The sequence below is a fragment of the Nycticebus coucang genome, chromosome 7 (assembly GCF_027406575.1).
Source record: "Nycticebus coucang isolate mNycCou1 chromosome 7, mNycCou1.pri, whole genome shotgun sequence".
Taxonomy (NCBI): domain Eukaryota; kingdom Metazoa; phylum Chordata; class Mammalia; order Primates; family Lorisidae; genus Nycticebus; species Nycticebus coucang.
Window position 1 is genome coordinate 122,770,606 of NC_069786.1, and position 23,575 is coordinate 122,794,180.

The window sequence follows — 23,575 nt, forward strand, 5'->3', positions numbered from 1 at the left end:
ATGTGGTGAAACAAGAGCAGTCTGGACTCCAGCAGTAATACGTTCTCTCCACCCTTCCCTAGCAGGGGGGATGAAAAGAACAAAGCCGTCTCTGGGCCTCGGGGAACTCTCCACGGAGTTTCTCTGTTTCCCTTTTATCTTGGGTACCTGACAAAGCAGTTTCTGGTCCTGACCCAGAAGGACGGGAGAACTGAAGCTCACGAATTTGTGCCCTAGTGAGAAGACCACGTTCAAGGCTTCACAGGAAAGCAGGTGAAGCCACAAAGCGTAGAGGCTTCAATCTCCTGTGTCGGATCTGACAACGTTTCAGCGAGTAGCTTTCTGCTCTGAGAGCTGCTGGGTAAAGTGAAGAAGCAAAAGTAAATGAAAAACTTTCATTTTTTCTAGCAAGACTTTGATGAGGACACCAGGGACCTGAAGAGAGTGTCACTCGCGGAGAGCTGGGACTACGCGTAGGTTGTGGTGTTGGGAATTGGGGGTTTAACATGTGCTCTGATATGCCAATTTAAGGAGGACTCTATTTTCTGGTATTTGCAAGTGCAATGCTTTGTGAAGTTAACTTAAAAATATTTTGAGAGTTTATTAGTCCCTCTCAGAAAGGAAAGTTTATTATCTCCTTATCTAGGAGCTTTGTTGGGGGTGCAGGAAGGGTTAGTACATTTGGAACGTTTGACAGGAGACATTTGTGTTCATGTTTGTCCCCTGAGGCTGTGACTGGTGAGGATATGAGGGGTGCCAGAGGGGCCTGTGGAGAGACTGCAGACCCAGGAGGTGAAACAGCACAGGGTACAGGAGAAACCGCCGTCCTGGGACCCTGAGCCCGAACACGTAGTTGCTCTGCTGATGGTTTTTATCCTTTTGCTATTTGAGATCAGAAAGCCCCTTTAATACTTGTTATTAGTCAGTTGAGAAGTGGAACATATGTTTCGTTGCATATCCTAAATCGAATCTATTTGTAGATTCTCCTGGGAGCTGTTGTTGAGAGAGTACAGGAGGTTACACTTGGTCACAGTAGGAGTATTGGGAAGATTGGTTGATGTTTGCCAAGGACACGAGGTCACCAGAATTCAGGGCATTTGAAAAGGAGGTATAATTTGTAACTTATATTTCTAATAACATCCTAATTTTTGAGTAGATTGTATATTAGCGAAGTCAGAGACAAATCCTGAGTCTTATGTGTTAACAGGAGAGAAACGATGAGATCATTCGTTTCTATAAAGGCCATACATTGCTCCTTCTCAAATTGTTTGGTGAGATATGTTTTCTCCACAACCCACCAATGACATTGGTGATTTTTCATAATTCATTTTTCCCAAATGTTGAAAGAGTTTCATTTCTCTTCCAGAAACTTAGAACCAATTAATGGCTATATTTTTGGAGGTCAAGTTCTTCCAGACCTATTTCTAAAATTCCACTGGAAAGAAACAACCTTTCCTTCCATATGTAATATTGTGTTAAAGAGAGTAAAAATAAAAATGAAAGCTTTTTCTTTTTTTCTCCTGAGTGTTATACGTGTTTGAGTTGTATGATAATGTGTCAGACAAAAGGTTGAGGGACCTCGAGGAGCCCCAGCTGGAGTGCACTGATTTATGAAATGCATTGCCCGTGAAATGGTGAGATTGGATGTAAATGTGCAGATATAAAGAATCTCTGTGTTTAATCCTGGCTCAATTATCCCCTTGCTGAGTTCCATGGACAAGTTATTTAACCTCTCTGACACTAGTGCTTTATCTGAAAAATGGTAGTAATTAAGATGAGCTATAATTATGGTCCTAAAGAGTATAGGATAATGGTAATTTATGATGAAATGAATTGACAACATCATCGGATTTTTTTTTTTTACTTTGCTAAATCCTCAAAGGACAATGAATACATTATTTAATTCTTATCCTATCTAACAGAAAGAGATTAAATATATTGTATGAGAAACTTGGCAAGTGTTGTTCAGGGAAACATGTAGCTGCCCAAGTTGTAGATGTGATTACAGTTGCATTGAGAGGCATGTTCTCACTTTTAAGGAATGCTTTATTAAAGTGAGTATTTTATTTTAGAAAATGGAGAAAAGAAAATGTTAATAACACCATATAATTCAAAATCATGGACCTAGAGAAAATTAAGACTAATGAACAAGATGTTTTATATTAATTATAATATATGTATATGTACAGATAGTGCCTTGATATTTTAAAAAATATTATCTACAAGAGTTCATTGAATAATTTGATAATTACATTGAATTACAGTAGTTCTATTTACCATCGAACTTAATTTTAAACAGTATTAAATATTGCAAACATAATTGGTCATACATTTTCATTTTATGAGTAGAGTTTCTAATGGTTTTAATTTTTTAAATCTATTTTATTACTTTTACCTTTCTTCTAATTTGAAAGAATGTGTTAATGTAGAAAAACAGCAACTTTTAAAATCAATCAGCTCTGGCTTAAAACTTTCTTCCCTTCATCGCCCACCTTTGAAACTTTAGTTTTCTCCCGTAATAAAGAGGTATTCACTACCATTTTAGTAGATATTGTTGCACAAATATATATGATTATAGGAGATAAGCTATAAGGCAGGAAGCAGAGTGTTTATCACACTGGGAATGCTCAGTTTACCGCTGAGCCCTTCCCCTGTGTACATCTCTCCCACGTGCTCATGAGTGCTGGATGGATCAGTAGATCCATTCACTTGCTCCAGTGTGTCAAGCCAGAATGCCAACAGAAGCCTCTAAAAGTTGTTTTTATGAACTTTGACAAAAGAAGTTTCTCCCTTGTTCAAAAAAATAACTCTGAAAGAAACGAAAGTATTGTTCAAGTTCAGAATTAAGGGAACAGCTCTTGGTTCTCTAAAACCTTGTAAAAGATTACCGAGCATGTATAAGAGCATAGTTCTGGGGCATTATTCCACCTAACCTGGGAAGGTAATTTCATCAGGCAGATTCTACTCTACTCGGAATAACACACATGGCTATGCTTCCTGGATTACTTTGAGTTCTACTACCAATAATTTGTGTTTTTCCAGAGTCTTAGCCTTCAGTTTTTTCAAGAAGTCCTTTTTTAAAAGCAATTTTAAATATTTTATAATAAACATAAATCTTGAAATGACAGGCATAGGACCTTATATTTACATACTTTGTTATGAGCAGAGGATATATTTCATTGAATTCACATAATCTAATGGTGGAAGGGACTAATATTTTTATGTTGTAAAGTGGAAAGCTGAGATAGTCCATAACTTCCCCATGAAGTTCTCATGAAGTTCTATTCCTTGAAAACAAGAAATGGACTATTGGCTGTCAAAAGCGTAGGGTTGGTTTTGTAATTCTGAACCCACACATTCATAAAAGAAGAGCGTATGTGAATAGGTCATCTCTTTACTTATGTTGCTAACATTTTTCATAATTTGAATTATCCACTCATAGAAATCGTCCTGAAGGTAAGATGGAAACTATTGGGAAATATCATCGTAAGCCATTTCATCTTAGGTCTGGCTATAGTTGTGTAAAAAACTAGATACAAAACAAGTTTTCCAATAGTAATACACTTACCCTGTGTGTGTGTGTTCCAGATTTGCGATTGTGCCATAGCTAGGTAAGTAACACCGCTGCCGCAGCAAACACAATCCAACGTTTCTGTAATTTTTCCTTAAAAATAATATGTATTAGTCATATAAAATCCAACAAGGATGTTCCTATTTGCCAAATGCTTCAGACATTGGGCAAACCGGGCTCCTCCCAACCTGTGACTCTGACATTGCAGAGAAGCTCTGATGTTTCTTCTGAACTTGCTGCCTCAGGTTAGCAAACAAGGGGTAGGGAACGAAAGAGGAACTGGTGTGAAAGGTTTTTATCTGTCCTACCTGAGAGAGACACACAGTAAGAATTCAGGCCTAAGGCTGAGTTCTAGGTAACTTCAGTGGCGTAGGTCCTAAGCAATTATTTTAGACATAAATGCATAAATCACGATGGCAGTGTTCCCAGACAAAGAGGGTCTGGCCGACTGTCATTGCCAGGCAGATGCAGGTAGTGGGATTCGGCCGACCACACTTTATTGTCAGAAGGCCAGCAATTCTGGAGAACAGTGGGAGGAGTCCCTTAATTCTGTTTTGCCTCCATTACAATTCTAATAATTTTTATCACGAAGCACAAGGAACAAAATCTAGAGAATTTTAACATCAAAGTAATCTTCATTATAACAATGCAAAATGTTTTGATAACAGAAAGATAATTTTTACTTTAACAAAATATCTAAGAGAATCATCAAAGATAACATCATATTGTCAAAGTAACCTTTACCAATATCACAACACCTCTTGTCTGTGTGTGACTACCTCCCGCAGAGTCTCTTGAGACTTACATCCTCACAATCATGGTGACACTTGTAACTGGATAATCATGGCAGGTGTGCGGGGTGAGCTAAGCAGACTTTGTCAGCTGTCCTGCATCTGCTCAGCTCCTCAGATCTTGCCAGCCACTTTTCTGGCTTCAGAAGCAATGATGCAAAAGTACGAAAGCAGAGGAGATGGTCCCAACGTGTCTGAAGTCATAGGGCTCCCTGAGTTTCAGGGAGAAGCCGTGGAACTCCATTGATTCTGGAGCTAGATCTGGCTGGGCCATTCACTGGCAACTTGATTTTGGGCCACTCCCTCATGCCTCAGTTATTTAATCTGAGCAATAGGAAGAGAAATAAAACCAACACTTTCAGTAACATGCTATTTTTCAGGAAGAAGTAGAATATAAAGTATTCATAATCTCACTGCATTTACACAACTCCAATTATAGAGCCACTTGGAGTGAGACTGAAAAGTGTGGCTATGGAGTTAGTTCACTTGAGTTCAGATTCCAGTTCATCCTCTTATTCGCTCAGTCTCTTTAAGTGTGACTCCTATTCACAGAGCCTCAATTCTTCATCTACAAAGTGGGTGTCAGAGTATCAACCTTATAAGCCTGTTGTGAGTGTGAGTTAGCATTTGGAGGGAACCCTGGGACCCTACTGTATGGGCCCTACTGACCCTACTGTATGGGCCCTACAGTGCTCACTGTACGGAGGCCATTGTTGGTGTTGTTCTTAGCATTCCAATTACCATTGTTACTTGGGAGACATGCTCTGTAGTCCTCACTGCTATTTGAAAGCGCAGGGTACCACCTTGAGCTTGAACACTCTCCTTCTGTGGCCAACGTAGAAAACCACTTACATCGATATCATCAGACAGAATTCATTATTTGTTTGTCTTGAGTACATGTGCTGCCAAAGTGAGCATCGCATATTTGTCTTGAGAAGGATATTCCTAGAAAAATAAGATTATGAAAATATATGGGCTCTCTGTTAATTCCCACTGTAGTCCCAAGCATAGCCATGAGAAATTGTAAAGTCTTTTGTGAATAACTTGTGAATTATCTAATCACAGTGTAGCAAATGTCTTTAGAATTATTTCCATTTCCCCCACTAACATTTTATTTCTGAGACTGAGTAAAGACTCGGGGGGAGACAGAGTAAAGAGAAGGGAGTTTGTCGTAATGGTTGTTATGGAAGCCTGGCTTTGTGAAATGGCATTGGCAACTTCCTTAGACTCCTAGAAACTGAGCCCAAACAGCTATTCAAACAGATTCCTCATATTTTCAAAAGTAGTAGGCATGTTGCATCTTTGAAATGAGAACTAACAGTCTTGATGGAGAGATACCATATTTCAATTTGAATCACAAATGATCTGGGCTGCTGTAAGTTGGACAGAACCCAGGGTTCTCATAAAGGGGTTGTAGGCAGTGAGATCACGGGGGCAGATGTGATCCTCATGTCCCTATGCTTCAGTGGCAGCTGAAATTATATGGATTTAGGGCTCTTGACAATAAAAGCCATTGACATTTATAGACAGATAAATGACATGATAAAAGCAGTTTTCAAGAACAAAACTGGGATAAGTCATTGTCACATGGTGGCGGGTGTCCTAGGTAGCAGAGGCATAAGGACAATGCTGAAATAATTTCTAGCAAGAACTTCCTTGTGGAAAATCTTAGCTTTGATTCTCCTCTGAAAGTAAGCTGGTTCCCATCTTAGATGAGGATGGTGTTATGACCTGTGGGCAACAATCCTTTGGAAGGTTAAGTCCCAAGGTGGCCTCGAAGGAATAATTTCATTCACTTTAACTCAGGTTGAAAGACTATGTGCTTATCAAACTATAGAAGCTTTGTGAGCATTGATTTAGAAAAGATATTTTTAAACTAGCTGGCATTCTCCATAGTAAAAACATTTACCACCATTTAATAGGAATTTTATTCCAGTTATTTATGCTTAAGTAAACAAAATCAAATTATCCTAATGATAAGTAGGTTAACAGTAAATAAGAGCCATCAGTTATGAAAATTAGATTTCAAAACTTTCAGTTGAGACTTGAGTGGAAGCCCCACTTGGTTTCTCTCCCCTCCTGCACATGACATGTCCCTTCCAGAGAGCAAGTAGAGGGCCAGGCCACCTCATTTTTTTTGATGCTTTGTAGAATGTCTTCTTGGGCAGTAAGTAAACTGCATAACAGGCAGGAGGGAAGGCTTGGGAGAGAGCGAGATGACAGAAGGCAAAAAGGAAGGGGGCTATCTACTGAACTCTCAGCTTGGTAGATCATGGGCTACAAGTAAATTGCTTGCTCCTAAGCTGACTTTTGGTTTCTCATAAAAGGTGTTCATTTTTTTTCCCGGCCTTTCCATACGACCTCATAATTGTTTGGATGAACCTCTTTTGAGGAAGTCCAATTATGGTAGCGTCTAATTAGTTGATGGGCAGAGTTACAGGTGTAACTTTAATTACTTGGAGAGTAAGTGCTGACTTTGAGTTAGAAAGAAAGGCCTCGGGCTTCAGGTCCATGTGGCTCAGCCTTGGAATCAGAGAACAAAAGGAAATGTATTTAGATGGTGCGGTCAGGAAGATGCAAACCCCGATGCCTGCGGCTGCCTGGCGGCCACTGGAAATGAGTAGTTTCTCATTTTGATAAAATCAAGAATGTAGCAGATATTTTTTTTTTCTACTCCATAAAAATTTTTATGACCAGGGAAATAAAAAATGGCAACTGCCACTTCTCCCCAGTGTGGAGATCGCAACTGGGCTTGGGTTGAACTAGAAGGACAAGCCTGTCGAAAGAGGGCAGAGGAAACCCTTGGATTTTTCAGGAGAAGCCCAAGTCCAGTCTGTCTTGGCAGCACCATTGCCTTTTCTCCCTTCACACACTACCTTTATCTTCCACTCTCTTAATATGAAATCTCCTGATTCGTTTTTTCTACCTTGGATCACAAATCTTAAATGCTGTGCAATTTATACAAGACGACTGCAAGCCTGAAGCAACATTGCATTCCTCCATTTGGACCCTCTGATCCTTTCTACACTGAGCCCCAGACAAGTGAAGTGACTTGCCCAGAGCTGATAAAATGCCAAACTGGCTCCAGAGTCAAGATTGCGATTCCAATGTATTTCTCCTTTTATAACATACTTATGCTTACCTTTAGGCCATGCATTCCAGTGGAGAAAAACATTTTGCAGATACTTCCCTAGCTCCATTCAAGTTTGGAAGAACTAAAAATGAGTGTTTTGGCAATTATTACAAAACTCTGTTTCTTGAGGATTAGCATGTTTTGCTTGACTATGAACTTTTCTCTCCTTAACTAGACAGAGTAAATGTTTACTGAAATTCAGGTTTGCCTCATTTCTCTGTGGTCAAGTGTATACATGAACATACCTACTGTTCATATTCTGTTAAAACTAATATTTCATAATGACATTCAATGGAAATTAAATTAACGTGAATGAAAATGATTAAGAGAATATACTCAGTGAAAAACATCAATACTTTGGTATAATGAAATTTTATTCTAATACTGCTAGCTTCTTCAGGGAATATCTCTTTAAAACCTTCTACTTATGATCTTCTTGCTCATTTAAAAACATATAAATTAACTCTGAAACCTGCTCAGAGGTTTTTTTCTTTATTACAAACAATTAGCTTAATCAATGAATAGCTGAAATTGTATATGTGGTCGGGACTAGATTTAATTGCTGAGAAATATACTGTGTCTTCTTCATTGGAAAACAATCTATGACATGTTTCTATAGCCATTTTTACTTGCAAAGGAAAAAGACTTTGTAATCACAAAATAGTAAAAAGGCAAATAAAGAATCGTATATTGTTTTTTAAGGTTATCCCATGGTTCTGGGTGGGGAGACAGACATACTATTTTAACGTTAATCGCCTTTCTTCTGAAAAGCTGCATTTTGCATTGTGCTCTGTGAATATATTACATCATATGACACTTACACATTAGATGTCCATCACAGCTTTGTACAAATCTTAATAGAGCAGTATTGTCAGTCAATTTTAGACACTTAAGAATTAAATCACAGATCGTCTCTTTCTAATGCAATATTATCATTTCTCACAGTCATTGCGGGTTTTTTGTACCTTTACACAGAAAACACACTTATTATACCCATATGTGTGCTCTGTATAAAGAGGCAAATACCATTTAATTTATGCCTCGGTGGATGGCGCATTACGAGACCATAGGTTTTTGCTGTGCGTTTGATCATCATCTTTCACCAGAGAACGCCTCCTGAATCATATGCACTTGCCAATTTGCATTTATCGACTGTTCCTTAGAGACATGTAGTTAGGATCCTGTTCTGCGTTTGCATTCACTTGTCATCTTGTAACATAGTCAGGAGACGCTAACATTTTATCATACTTGTGACTCTACTTAGCAAAGCATAAATATGTATGGGAGGATTACTGTACTGCGTTGGTTTGTGATCGTGAAAAGGTTTGTTGAAACGATCTGCAGAGTGGCTACTGAAACAGACCAAAATACCTCCAGAGGGACCGCTGTTGAGCCAGTGTCCAGAGCAGGTAGTGAGTTTTTAATACACAAGGATATGGAGGCATTTACAGCGAGTAAGTGATTTGGAGGTGAGATGAGATGGGGTTTTCTCATGAAGCAAGAAAGGAATCCTGGCGCGTATTGTCATTTTAATTGTTATTACTGACCACTTGGACATGTTCTCTGTCAGGATGCTCCATCCGGTAAAAACTTCAGTAACAGCTTCTTTCGTGTTTATATGGATGGAGCTGGAACATATTCTTCTTAGTAAAGTATCTCAAGAATGGAAGAGAAAGTACCCAATGTACTCAGCCCTACTATGAGACTAATTAGGGTTTTCACATGAAAGCTATAACCCAGTTACAACCTAAGAATAGGGGGAAGGGGGAAAGGGAGGGGAGGGTGGGGGGAGGTGGGTAGAGGGAAGGGGATTGGTGGGATTACACCAGCGGTGCATTTTACAAGAGTATATGTGAAACTTGGTAAACGGTCTGTGAAGCTAGCGAATGATGCCCCATGATCATATAATTGTACACAGCTATGATTTAATTAAAAAAAAAAAAAAGAAGGAAGCCTGGAGAAAAAGAAAGTCAAGAGCCGAGAAGGACCACCTTTGCAATTCCGACTTGGGACACTAGGATAATCCACTGAAATGTTCTGGACCCTTAGGGGTGCATCCCTGTGGGTGAGACGTAGGGAATCTGAGTGTTGGATACAGGTCCAGTCTGGGGGAAGGGAGATGATCGTGTTCTTCTTTATTAATAATCCCTGTTCACACCAGGGAAGGAAACTGTTCCCAGAGACTGCTAGATCATCATGACTAACCTCTCCCACACTTGATTTTATCAGCTGAAAGATGGTACTGGCAAGGTTATTGAGAGGCTAAAATGAAACGAGGCAGACGGTCCTCATGTAGTGTCTTACACACGGCGAGGAAATGGTGCGCATTATGCTTACGACCTTGAAAATATTGAAGGTGAAAACAATGGTAGTGGTGACAATGAAAACAAATAAAAAAGGTCAAAATTTCATCTCCCTATCAAAGTTTTTGATTGCTTAGAAATGCTTGAATCTTTCAGCAGTGAACTCTACAGCTTTATTGAATCCCATGTCACTGTCTAGAAGAAGTTAAAAAGTACCATAATGATTGTGCGTTGTGTGTGTGGTATGCCAGAAAGGGTCACTTTAATTCTAATTAGCTTTGAGGCAATCTGGTGTAATAAGTGCATAGGCTTTAGTATTTAGCAGATTTAGTCTTGAATTGCAATTCCAAGTCAGTGTTCTGTTAGGCATATGATGCTTTAAAATGTTACTTAATAATCTCTTGAAGCCTCATTTTATCATCTGAAACAGAAATAGGGAATGTTTCAGAATAATCAAGCTTTAAGGGGAGTTGATGTATGCGTATAGCCTGTAGAGTGCCAGGAATATGGTTATATGCAGTAAATCACAGTAGTTTTTATTATTATCTTGTTGATGTTTTCATGATTATTTCTTGGATCTTTCACTTCAAAGTCACATGATCAAAGGTGTGACTAAATTTCTAAATTTATTTTAGAAAATTTATGACATCACTAAAGACAGTTTTGAGATCATTTCTTTAGATCAATCAACAACCTCAAGATATAGAATCTTATGAGTTTTGGAAGACCACATTATTTTTGAGTGATATTATTGCCACATACATCCTTTAATAGAATTTTTATTTTACTTTATTTAGTTAGTTATTTTTTTGAGACAGAGTCGCACTCAGTTGCCCTGGGTAGAGTGTCATGGCATCATAACTCACAGCAACCTCAAACCCTTGGGCTTAAACAGTCCTCTTGCCTCACCACCCGGAGTACCTGGGTCTACAGCTGCCTGCTGAAATACCCAGCTAGTTTTTCATTTTGATAGAGACTTGCTCTTGCTCAGGCAGGTCTCTAACTCCTGAGCTTGGATGATCCAACACCTTGGCTTCCTAGAATGCTAGGATTGTAGGTGTGAGCTTTTGTGCCTGGCCTAGCATTTTATTTTTTAAATACTATAACAAGAGACAGTAATTGAATTATGAATGTATGATATAGATGTATCAGTTGCATAGGTAGGCATACATATATAAGCGCTTCCGGGATGGATAGATTACACTTGAGATAATTTACTAAGGCACAAATCTGATTTCTTCTCCCAAAACTCCAGTTCATTCCTTCCTTATGTGATGTGCCCATTATATAGGGACAGACAATGGGAACGGTCCGACCCTAGAAGAATGTTTGTGTAGTACCTTGACTTGATATAACCTGTTATCATCTTTCACTAGAGTTTCTATATTTCTCAAAGTGTGGTGCTCACGCTAGCTTCCATCAGAATTGCCTGGAAGCCTGATAAAAGTATAAATGCCTAAAACTCACCTCACAACCTACAGTCGGAATCTCTGACAGCAGTGCCTAAGGATTTGCATTTTAATAAGCGCCCAGTGGTGGCTGGATGCATACTAAGGCTTAGGAAGCATTAGTTTGTCTCTTGACTTCAGCCAAATAGTCAAGAATTGATGCCCAGAGTTTGGAAAGAGACGTTCTCGGCTATATATCACCCCAAGTGTGACTCACATGGTACTAAGCACTGAATTTCAGGTGGATGATTCTCAGCGTTTATAAATCACAGGAAATATTTGGAAACTTGTATAATTTGGTATATTATATGGATACAGTGTAACCCAAGTGGAATCAAATCATTAATTAAATGAAAGATTTTTAAAGAAACTTTCCTTCAAATAGCCAGAAAACTTTACACTTAGATTTATTCATCCTTTCAATTTTATGAACGTTTATTGCATACTTCTATTAAAGGCTGACTCAGGTCATGATGATCCATAACAAAGCCCCTGTCTTCAGAGAGCTGACAGTCTACTGGGGGGTGGAGAAGCTTTCATTTTTATAGGTGTCCACTTTTTAGTAGACGCTGAATTAGTACATTCAGTCCTCTCAAGAAATCTGAGGTTTTATTACTTTTATCTTACAGATAAGTAAACAAAGATCTCAGAATGGGTAGGCCACTTGTCTGGGATCTCACAACTAATAATTGGTAACACCAGTTATCTTGTCCTTTTATCCATTTTGCACTGCCTCCTAAGAAAATAAAACATCAAACACATGCACACATAGGATGGTTGTTATTAAAGAAGGATGTGCATTGTTTTAGAGAAGCTTGAAATAAGCTGTACCGTCACTGTCTAGCATGGTGGTTAAAAACCTCTATCCCCGAAAGTGACTTGTGACAACATGTGGCAACGTGTCCTTGAGTAAAGGGCATCACTATAAAATTGAAGGGGGTAACCATTTCCTTCATTTTATAGGCAGAGAAAATGAGCCATAGATATTAACGTGAAACTCCCTTTTTCTTTACAACCACACCATCGTAAGGTTTATTCTTTTATAACATTTAAATCTTCTTGGTGAATGAGTTTTGTATATGAACCTCAGGTACATGAAAACAAATAGCATACACGACTTAAAATATGAGATGTTTTTAATCATGTGTCTAATAGTTGACCAGAGGTTGTGGATCAAGGGAGACCTTCAGAACTTCCAGGAGAAGAGGAGTTGATGGGACCCATGATGTGTGCATTCAAAAGCAACTCTGAAATCAGCATGGTTCTCATTTTATCAATCTATCTGTATCTCAAAACTAAATTTAGACATGAGAAATAAACACCGTTATTGCAGTGCATGCCTCAGGTGTAGACTTGCCTAATAATTCTTCCATAAACATTCATTCTGAGTCAACATTGCTGATAAATGAGGGAGAACTGCAAGGGAAATGACTAAAGAAACATGTGATGAGTTGATCAGAGATAAAGATCACAGACAGGCAAAAAACTATGGTAAAACCTAAAGCTATACCAAAGATAACTTATTATTTCAAATCACATAACCAATATTTAAAAGCTACATGCATTTTATATATAGTCTTTAATTCTCATAGTATCTCAGGGAAGAAAGCAAAGTGAGTGAGGTGTACAACATCACTGAATTGAGATTGAAAGATGAGAATAAAATTCAGGCCAATAGAATTGAAAAATCCCTGCAATTTTTTGGTATTGTACACTTATATTATCTGTTCAACTAGCTTCACTTGGCCTTCGTTTAAAAGGAGCAAAACAATCATTTAGGTCAAAATGATCTTCCTAGCCTTGAGTTTATGCTTTTCAAAGTTGTGCAAATCTTATTTGTAAGTAGTTATGAAGCCACATGGATTATTTGACTGTACCTTTTAAATATTTAGTACGAAAAAGTCTGCAATGTATCATCTGTATATGTTTCCAAAGTATCAATTGTCTTATAAAAGATATGTGGATCAAGCAATTCTCTTTCAAAGAGAAATACTTTTCTTTCTGTGAGATGATCACTTGAAATCTTGTTATGTGATAACTAAGAAAGCAGGGTCATTTCATTAGTGAATATGGTGACAAGTGCTGATAATTGTAACCCTTCCTTCTCCTTTATATAAATGTCAAAAGGTTTATTGAGAGCTGATATTGTTACCTAAACTATGTGAAGTTGACCTCTAGCTTCTAAAATGTAGTTCAAAAGAAAACAAGAAATAGTATAATTCGCTAAAATTGAAAGCAAAAATACTAAAAATAAACTTTAATATTTGAGTCCCCATAGTGACACATCATGAGCAACTAAGTAACCTCTGCAGGGGTTACTAAAAGCACTAATTGACCTAGTCAATCTCTTATCTACACAATTTAAACCAATTTATCTACTTTATGTCTTTAATCCCGGCATTCTACTTTATCTTATAATGATCGAATCATAAAAGGTATAGTCGACATGTCCAGATAATTTCTCTAAATTAATTGCCAAAACTGCCTTTAAATCTAGGTCTCATCATTTCTGGTTTCTCTAAATGGGCAAAACTTAACGTGAAAAATATTGTAAGTCCATGTAAATCAATACTCTTGATTTTGTTTTACTGACATTATTACTCCAATAATGTCAGTATTGGAGCTATAAAAAGCTCCAATACTGACATTATTCTTTCTGGTCTGCTATCAGACAGTTCTAATAGACACTTACTTTAAGGGTCAGTCGATTACTTAGTTGAAAGCATATTTAGGAAAGAGTAGGAGATAGGACAACAGCAGTTTGATCCAATTTACAACCATTTACTATGGTGAAGATAAACGGAAATTTAACAAGCTTTCTTATGTTTATCTTTTAAAATTTATTCTTCCCACTCTTTATAAGTCTAGCATACAATTTAGTTGACCTTTTTAGATACCATACTCCTAATAATAAAGTGGTTTGATATTATTTTATTAATTAGGTATATTTTTTATCTTATCAGGCAGTTTAGAGGGCAGCATTTTTTTTTTCTTTTTTTGGTAAGCGGTCAGGTTGTAAATATTTTAGGCTTTGTAAGACTCAAGTTCTCCATCCCAGCTGCTCAATTATATTTTATAGACAATACATGAACAAAATGGATACATCTGTGTGCCAAAAACCTTCATTTATGTACACTGCCCTTACATTCCATATGATTTCCATGTACTACAAAATATTCCTTTTTTTTTTTTTTTTAAGACAGTCTCATTATTTTGCCCTCAGTAGGTGCCGTGGCATCACACAGCTCACAGCAACCTCCAACTCTTGGGCTTCAGCAATTCTCCTGCCTCAGCCTCTTGAAGTCGCTGGGACTACAGGTGCCTACCACAATGCCCAGCTGTTTTTTTGTTGCAGTTGTTTAGCTGGCCTGGGCCGGCTTCGAACCCACCACCCTCAGTGTATGTGGCAGGCACCATAACCACTGTGCTATGGGTGCCTAGCCAAAAATGTTCCTCCTTAGACTTTTTTTCACTAATTAAATGTGCAAAAAAATTCTTGCTCATGGCCTATACATAAACAAGCAGTGGGCTGTAATTGGCCAGTGAGTTAGTTTGCTAATTCCTGTCTTTTGTCTTGAAGATTGATGTCAAAAAAAAAAGCATGACACGTTTTTCTATGTGTTTTATTAATAAAACATTTTCTCATTAAGTGGAAAAGGAAGAAGATTTTCAATGAAACAATAATAGCCCCAGCTGAGCTCGTGACTTCTAAGGGTAGGGTGAGAACAGCCTCAGCGTTCTACCTCCCACAGTCTCTGACGAAGTCTCACCCCCTCCTTGAATGATGCTGGCTAGTCAACGTCCCTGCTCTTCCTTGTGGCCTCACCAATGCCACTCATGGTCTCCCAGAGACACTTTGTGTGGAGTAAAGAGAAAATCCAGAGAACTTCGTTAACCTTCCTTTTCAGCCAGGTTAAAGTTACACTACTTGTGCAGAAAATGAGAATTTCTCATAAGATGGGCAGCCCAGGTTGAAGAAGTAAGTGGACACAGAGAGAGAGCAACGGAGTATGGGTAATTCTCTCCCAGGTCATCTGAAAGTTAGTTGACCACTGTGCCTATTGGTTAGGAAATTAAATTTTACACTCAAGATTAGGTTTCAAGACTCACAGCAGAACTTAATTCAAAGGTTAACAAAGCCCTTGACTGCTCCCGTGCTCTGTCTCCTAAGTCTTTTTTTAAAAAATTGTTTTGGGTTAATATGAGGGTATACATGATTAGGCTATATGCACGATCTTTGATAAATTATGATTTTTCACATGCTAACTAAGGGAACACAAAAATCAGAATCAGTAGACATGTGCACGCTTGTAACATTTTTATTCTGCGATCACTTTTAATATTGAAACACTCCAAGTGCTTATTTCAGAGTATTCTTTTTCTCTTTATGTTTTATGTATTTTGGAAACCTGACTATTTTAAATAAATATAATGGAGATTTATTGTTTTACTGAATTTCTATTCTTTTGTTCTTTTAAGAAAATGCGATCTTTATTTCAGGAAGTACTAAATTTTATTTGCTAGAGAAAGTAATTATTGAAGTGAGCTAAAGGCTTTTTCTCATTTACATGACTCCTGATTTACTGAAGGATCATTACATGAGATTATATGCTTCAGTTCCCTGACTCCTATGCCTGTGTCGAGAATGTACTAACATATAATGTCTGTATAAATTATCTATGACATACATGAAGTGTATCTGCAAGGTATATATAAATATATATACTATGTATATAATTATGTATTTTAATACATAATTTACTTTAATAAATTGATATTTATTCAATATATAGCTTTAGGCAATTTAGAGATATACATGACATTTTAGTGTCACAAAGGAGCTCCATGATACCGTTTAACTTTTATTATTATACCATGCTGCTTCCTTTTTAAAAAATGAAAGCTCCTGTTAGGGCAGCATTTGGAAAAAATATTGTCTCTTCATTTGACTTTTTAAATACATAAGCTTTTTAAATTTTAGAAGAGTTTTAAATTTACAGAAAAGTTACAGAATGCACTGAGGATTCTGGTATATTCCACACTATTATTTCACCTATTGCTAATAACTACTTATGTTACTATAGTTCATTTGTCACAACTAATGACCCAGTAGTATTACATTATTATCAGCTAAAGTTCACATTTCATTCTGGTTCCCTTAGTTTTTATCCAATGTCCTATTTCTGCTCCACTGTCCCTTTTAGCACAGCATAGAAATTATACTTAGCCATTTGGTCTCCTTAACTTCTCTAGGCTATGACAGTTTGTCAGACTTTCCTTATTTTCAATGACTTTAACTACTTTGAGTAGCATCCATCATGTATTTGGCAGAGTGTCTTTCAATGTGGGTTGGTCTGGAATTTTTCTCATGATCAGAGTGCAATTGTGTGTTTGGGAGAGGAAAATGGTAGAGGTAAAATTACATCATTCTTCTCACATTATCACAATACATACAAAAACTACCAGTTGGCTTTACCACTGTTGATCATCTGAAGGAGGTGGTGTTTGCCAGATTATCTGTACATTAGAGTTCTATTAGGAAATATTAGAAATTGTGTAGCTCACAAACAACAGAGAATAATTTCTCATAGTTTGCGAGGTGTCAAGTTCAGGATCAGGATGTCGGCATGGTTGGATTCTGCTTAGGGCCGTCTTTGGGGCTGCAGATTGCCAACTTCCTTCTGTGTCCCCACTTGGAAGAGAAGGCAGAAGAAATCTCTTGGGCCATTGTGATAAGGCCATTAACCCCACTCCCCTCCGAATCACCTCGCAGAGATCACCCCTCTTGGCACACTCACCTCCATGTGAGTTTTGGAGAGACACAGACATTCAGACAATAGCCCAGTTTTTCTCCTACAAAGTTACTCCTTTGCCCCCTCTTACTACTGTACCTTTTGAAAAGAAGTCACTGTGTGTAGCCTACACATAAAGGGTGGACATGGAAGTTTTACTTCCTTGACAGGGAACTTCACTTGCTTTTATTTCCATGAACTTACTGTCCAAGAATATTGCCTCTGCTGAATCATGTCAATAAAAAAACCTTGTCCAAGAGATAGTGCTCATAGTAATTGAATAATTGTCACACAATTGTCTTGCGGTGTACACTTACCTGAACTGGGTCAGCTTCAAATTAGTTGTAACAACCAATTCTCAGAGTTCTTTTTTCTTTTTTATTACATGAGTTAATTTTTATGTCCAAGCACAAAGATAATGAAATATATTTTTCATGCAAAATATTCTATACATTAAATAACATACAGTGGTAACAATGCAGTGTAGGTTTCCTGGGAAGCAGACTCTGTGGTAGAAATGTACGTACAGGAAGTGTATTTACTGGGCAGTGCTGTCCAGATGAGGACCAGCAAGAGCGGAAGAACGAAGCAGGACAGACAGGGAGAGACGCTGAACTCTATCCAAGTCCTGACAAATATCTCAGTTGATCCCTTGAGGAACCTCTGAAGTCGGGAAAGCCCCTCACAGATGTCTGAATTGAGGCAATGGCCAGTTTTTGGATATCTGCCGCCCCACAAACAGGAACCTTGAATGAGACGACTCTCTTTAGCCAGGGGCAATCTCCAGAGAAGAACTCAGCAGAGAGCAGCCAACTACCAATAGTTCCCAGAGTTCCTTTAACTTCCGTGGGAGGTGGGATGAGGTTTTATAGGTATATTTTAATAAAATATGAAGAATTCTGTGATAAAAGAAATACATATTCTGTAGTGGAAAGCATATCAACTTTGGATTCAAGCAGACCTGAGTTCATACAGGTCTGTATCACTTATCAGACATAATTTTAACCTAGTTTCTTAAACTTTTTGAGACTTGGAGTTATAATTGCAGAGCTAGAAGAATTCTAACTGTCTATAGATACAGAAACTACTAGATGTTTGTCGGCAATTAGAATCACAAGACTTGGTCAATGCTTTACTGTTTTTAAAATGAGCTGAACTTCATTATCCATCTAAATCTCACGCCAACTTCTGAAAGTGAGGGGTTAACAATTCTCTTTTTCAAATAAAGAAGCCAAGAGGCTGAATGATCAGCTACCTTTTCAGGATTTGAATCCCTGTTTTCTGGCTATAGGTCCTGCTCTCTTCCCAAAGGATTAGGGATCATGAGGTTTCTACTTAGCTTTGTTCACACCTAAACCTACCTGCCTGGCTTTGAGTAAGATATATAGCATCTTGAATTCATAGCTTGCTTGTCCATACAAACATTAGTATTGTACTAATCTATCTTCCCAGTTCCTTCTAACTCTGTGTACACAGTGAGAAGCTGTAGATGTAGTTGTTAAAGACATTATTAATGTTGAAAATACACTCTTGAATTCAAATCTTAATTCTGCCATTTGTTGGCTCTCTAACTTATCAAATCTGTTTAACTATCATTTTATTCATTGTTATGGGCTAATAAATAGTACTTACTTCTGCACATACTCGTGCAGGATAAATGAATTAAACTATGCAAAGTACTTAGAATGAAATCAAGTAATCAATAATGAAGTAAGCATTATTGTAAGTATTTGCTCTGCTTATTATTATCCTGAAGTTTTAACACCAAGTTTAGTTACTCTGAGTGAGTTATTTTAATCATTAAGGTCATAGACTACATCTGCTTAAATAATGAAGAGAAACCTTCACTATCCTGGCTGGGGTCATGGCCAGCTGTCATTGCTGCCCTTGGGTGACAGACTTAACATGCTAGCTTTATTCCAAAGAATAGTCAGAGTAGACAGGATACCTCACGTACCTGGGGGCTTTGCGTGCCTGTCCAGTGCTTACCTGTCCAGAAATATATATATATATGTGTGTGTGTGTGTGTCTGTGTGTCTGTGTGTGTATATATATGTACATATATATACGAGCACGGCAGAACCTCTGTAGTTGACCTCCCTAAATTGACCACCTCTTTAAGTTGACCTAATTTTCATAGACTGGACACACACCACATGTCCATAGAAGTACAGTTGGCCAAGTTCTTTGTGTTGACCACCTCCATATGTTGACCAGTTTGTTACAGTCCCTTTGGTGGCCAACTTACAGAGTAGAACCTATATGTATTGATATACTGGGGTGTACCAAATATTTATACACATTTTAAGTGATGTTATCTATATATTACTTTTCGAAGTTTAATTTAAAATACTATGAGTCAAGTGTACCTAGATATGCTACCTACATCCCTTTTACCTGAAATTTATATACTTTTAGGGAATGATGGCTTTTACTTCCAATAAGGTTGCTTACATTGTGTATACATTTTTTTTTTTTCACAGATTTGACAGTTTTATTTTACAAGATTTTATCACATTTGTTTTCTTCATCTTTTTTCTTTTTGATGTGTAGCTATTTTCTTTTATGAGATCTTACATTATTTTTATGCTTAAAACTTCATATCTTGTTATTGGCAAAATATTTTATCACTTGCATTTTCCTGTAGCTCTTAAATGGTTTTTTTTTTTTTTTTTTTTTTTTTTTTGGGACTGCTCAGCCTCTATAATTACTTGAACCGATTTCTTTTTTTTTTTTTTTATTGTTGGGGATTCATTGAGGGTACAATAAGCCAGTTACACTGATTGCAATTGTTGGCATCCCCAGTATAGTCCATACTGCTTTTCGTCTTGGTAATCCAATTGGCCTGATAAACCTGTTTGTCTAAATTTCTGGAACTTAATCCATAGCAGAAACTTTTTTATAGAAAAATAATTTAAGCCTTTACACTCCATGCATATAGTGTACACTGTTTTTTTTGTTGAAAAATACTAATTCTACTACACACTTTTTGTAAATGAACCCACGTGTTTCAAAATTATTTCAAGAATAAAAATATTCATTAAAGTCTTTAAAATATATTATATTCCTTGTTTTACTTTTGTGAAAAAATTCCAATAAACGAATTTAGAAATTTTGAGGCCTATGAAACAATAGAGACAACATAAAAGTGATAGGTAGACAATTGGCAAGTCATAGAAAAGATAAAAGTTTCATTTTCCTATCATGAACTTTTAGAACATATTGGAAAAATATTCACGTCCAAATTATTGTTAAATATTACAATGTCTATTGATTTATAAGCAAAGTTTATTTATAGTTTCCATGCTTTTATTTTCGCTTTGTAATAATTATTATGTTCCTCAATTCATTTAAAGAGTTTTTAAAAGGAGGCATAGAAACAGTTGAAATTGTTCTGAACAACTACTAGCATAGTGCAACAAAACTGCCTTCATTCCATTTTTTTTCCTTCTGTATTCACTTTTTCTTTTTTGCTAGGTGGCATGCATGCAGTGGTTTCATGGAGATCATACAATGCTTGAGATGATTGAGAAAAAGCGTTGCTTGTGCAAAGAAATAAAGGATAGACAGAAAACGGAAAAGGGCCTTTGCAAACAGGATAGCATGCCGATCCTGCCCAGCTGGAAGAAGAACGCAGGTGCAAAGAAGTACAGCCCTCCCCCCTACTCTAAACAGCAGACGGTGTTCTGGGATACTGCCATATGAGTGTGTACAGGACAGCGTGAGCTCCACATTACTCAGTATGAAGAGGGAGGTCGACTCAGTCCTGTGATAACTAACTGCTCCGTGTCTTCTCTGTTGAAATGGAATGCCCTGGGAAGCTGTGCCTACCCATGGCAAGTTCAAGATAAAATGTCTGTCTATGTCCTTGCAATGAAGGCCCACCTATTTATCCCAGATTATTTTGAATCCAGAAGATATTAAAATGTAAATATTTTACTAGTTTATGGGTGACACCTGAAATAATACACATATACATATATAAATCACAGAAATATCAAGAGTTTACTATAAGATATAATTTCGGTATTAACTGGTTTGTTATCTCTTTTATATGTAATCCCTTGATGCCTTTTATTATTAATTTTTGCATTCAGAAAGGTTTTTGTTCTTTCCCTTGCCCACATTTGGCTTCTGTACAAGAGCTCGCAGCTACAAATCATGTTCAACCATATAATATATGATCTGGTGCTAGTAATGTAGAAATTGATTATCTTATTTGTTAAGAGCATCTGTTACTTTTTAAGTTTTTGAGAATTTGACAGGAAACGAATGCAAATGTGATGCTTAATTTGGACATCCAATTACATTGACACCAATATTTTTGCTACATTGGCTTTATAAGAACTTCTCTTCAATATCCTCTTGTTTGTAGTAAGCAATGGTTAGTCAGACTCCATTAGAGAAAGTTATGAGGGTATATTCGAACATCCAGCAGAAAACATTTTCTTCAGAAATGACTTTAGGGATGCGTGTCCTTGCATCAATGATCTGATTGCAGGAGACCAGGGTTCACTGTGACAATGGAAGGAATAAGGAATGAAAAGCTGAGGAGCGTGACTACTTTCAGGAAAGTGGGACCAGTGGCATTGAGGCCACCAGAATCACTATTCTTAAGTAACTTTTCATGAGTTTGCTTGTTTCCCCTAGAAAATGAGTAATAAATATTGAACTACACCAGTTTGCATATTTTAGTACACTAAATGCCAGACTGTCTCGAAATTTAGGTTCATGAATTTAAAAAAGTATTTCTTGTTAATTTTCTCAAACTGGTTTTCACCACATTTGGGGGTCATAATCTTCTGTGCACGATCATCTCACCCATTCTTCCTAATTATGACACCATGACCAAAGAATTATGACCACTTTTTTTTTTTTTTTGAGGAAGAAACAGGAAATGCAGGGGAGGTGGGATGGGGTGGATTCAATTTTTTGTGGTGGTGAAATTTTAAGTTAAAAAGAATCATATATATCTTTTAAGAATAACTTGTTCGTTGAATATAGCTATTACCACGGATGAATAAAAAAGAAACTATCACATATATTTTGTATATTTAAATTACTATTTATGCTTCCAGAAATTGACAGTATGTGGTTCTTTGTTAACAATCAATCGAGTATTATATTTCTGAAAGAAAAAAAAAGTGTGTGTTTGAAGTTATTATCATAGTGGTTTTCCTTGTAAGGGTATTGACAGCAATAGTTCTGTGCTGTTCAATAAAACCAAATATATAATGGGAGTTAGAGAATTTTTGTAATCTATATTCCTAAAAAGCTAATAATGCTTTATCACAGTAATAGTTTCTTTCAAAAGCCTTTGAAATGTTATAACATAATTTTTTAATGTTTTATAATTAATGTATATTTTGATGGCCAGTCAGAAGCTGGAGGAATAAGGGGACAGGTAAGTGGGAGCACATGTGTGTGTGTCTGTGTGAGTGTGTCTGCGTGAATGAGTGCTCCCTGGGGGAACTGCATACATGGAATGCTTATTGAAGTCTCAGGTTCTGCTCTTACAATTGAGGTGGTAATAAAGCAGAATCGCAAGAGCGAGATATCATGGAGGGATCTCAAATAGCTTAACTACATCCTGCTGCCATGTTTCACAATGGCGAAAGATTATGTTTCAAACCCAGCAAATAATGGAGCACAGATCTACGAGTGATGAAACTGTGTTAAGATAAAATCACAATGGAAATAAAGGGGGGTTGTGATCCAAGTTGCCAACCTGATTTGAGTTATTATGACCACATATACTCAAGCCCATCAATCAGAATCAAGGCATCGATTCTTACATCTTTATGAAATTGGTACATATATATTCAGGCTCAGTATGATTACCTTTGCCCTAAAATTTATATGTAGGTCATACCTTTCTGTGGGGAGATGCAAGTGTGTTTTTCAGACCTCAGTCTTTCCCATCTCGCTCTGAATTCGGCAGAAACTATCTTTTTTAATGCTGGCCACTTGTCGAGAAGGGAAGAGAGGCACTGAAGTGATTTGTAGTGGACTTGGCCATTCCCTGGTGTCCTATCACACGCATGCTATTGCCGGGTTTCATGCACTCTTTTTTGCAAATGTATTATTTTCTGAAGAGGCAACGTGTTTGAAGTTTTGAAATTAGGCAACCATTTCCACTTATTTATCCATCTATCTCTTTAAGTGGGAAGCAACTGAAAGATCTAGAAAAGTAGCTTCACTGAGTTTTGAATCAAGAACTGTTATTCTGTGCCTATACAATTGTCCACTGGGGCATTAGTCATCCTGTAATTGAATTCCTCTTTGTGTAGCATTTCTCCATGAGGAGAAAAAGACCTTGTGCTTATAGAGAAAAAAATAAGCTGACTCTCCGGCAGTAATCCATGAGGACCACTCAATATGTGAATTTGGTCAGAAGATAACCTACCACCAAAACACTATGCCATGATAAAGCTCATATTTCTAGCAGTGCCAAAGAATAAATCATACCATGGCATGGTTATCAGGTTGGGGGAGCTCATACCTACGAAAAATGGTGTCTTAACAGCAAATTTTATAGAAACAGAATTTGATTGGCCG

General features: G+C 37.2%; 1 protein-coding gene across 1 annotated transcript in view; it reads left to right on the forward strand.

Annotated features, from left to right (window-relative positions):
- NYAP2 (neuronal tyrosine-phosphorylated phosphoinositide-3-kinase adaptor 2) overlaps positions 1–21,181 on the forward strand; it is a 268,701-nt gene extending 247,520 nt beyond the window's left edge. Inside the window, exon 8 of the mRNA XM_053597668.1 lies at positions 20,495–21,181. Coding sequence (XP_053453643.1) covers positions 20,495–20,722 — 228 coding nt within the window. The 3' untranslated portion in view covers positions 20,723–21,181. The remainder of the gene's footprint in view (positions 1–20,494) is intronic.
- The last annotated feature ends 2,394 nt before the right edge of the window (positions 21,182–23,575 follow it).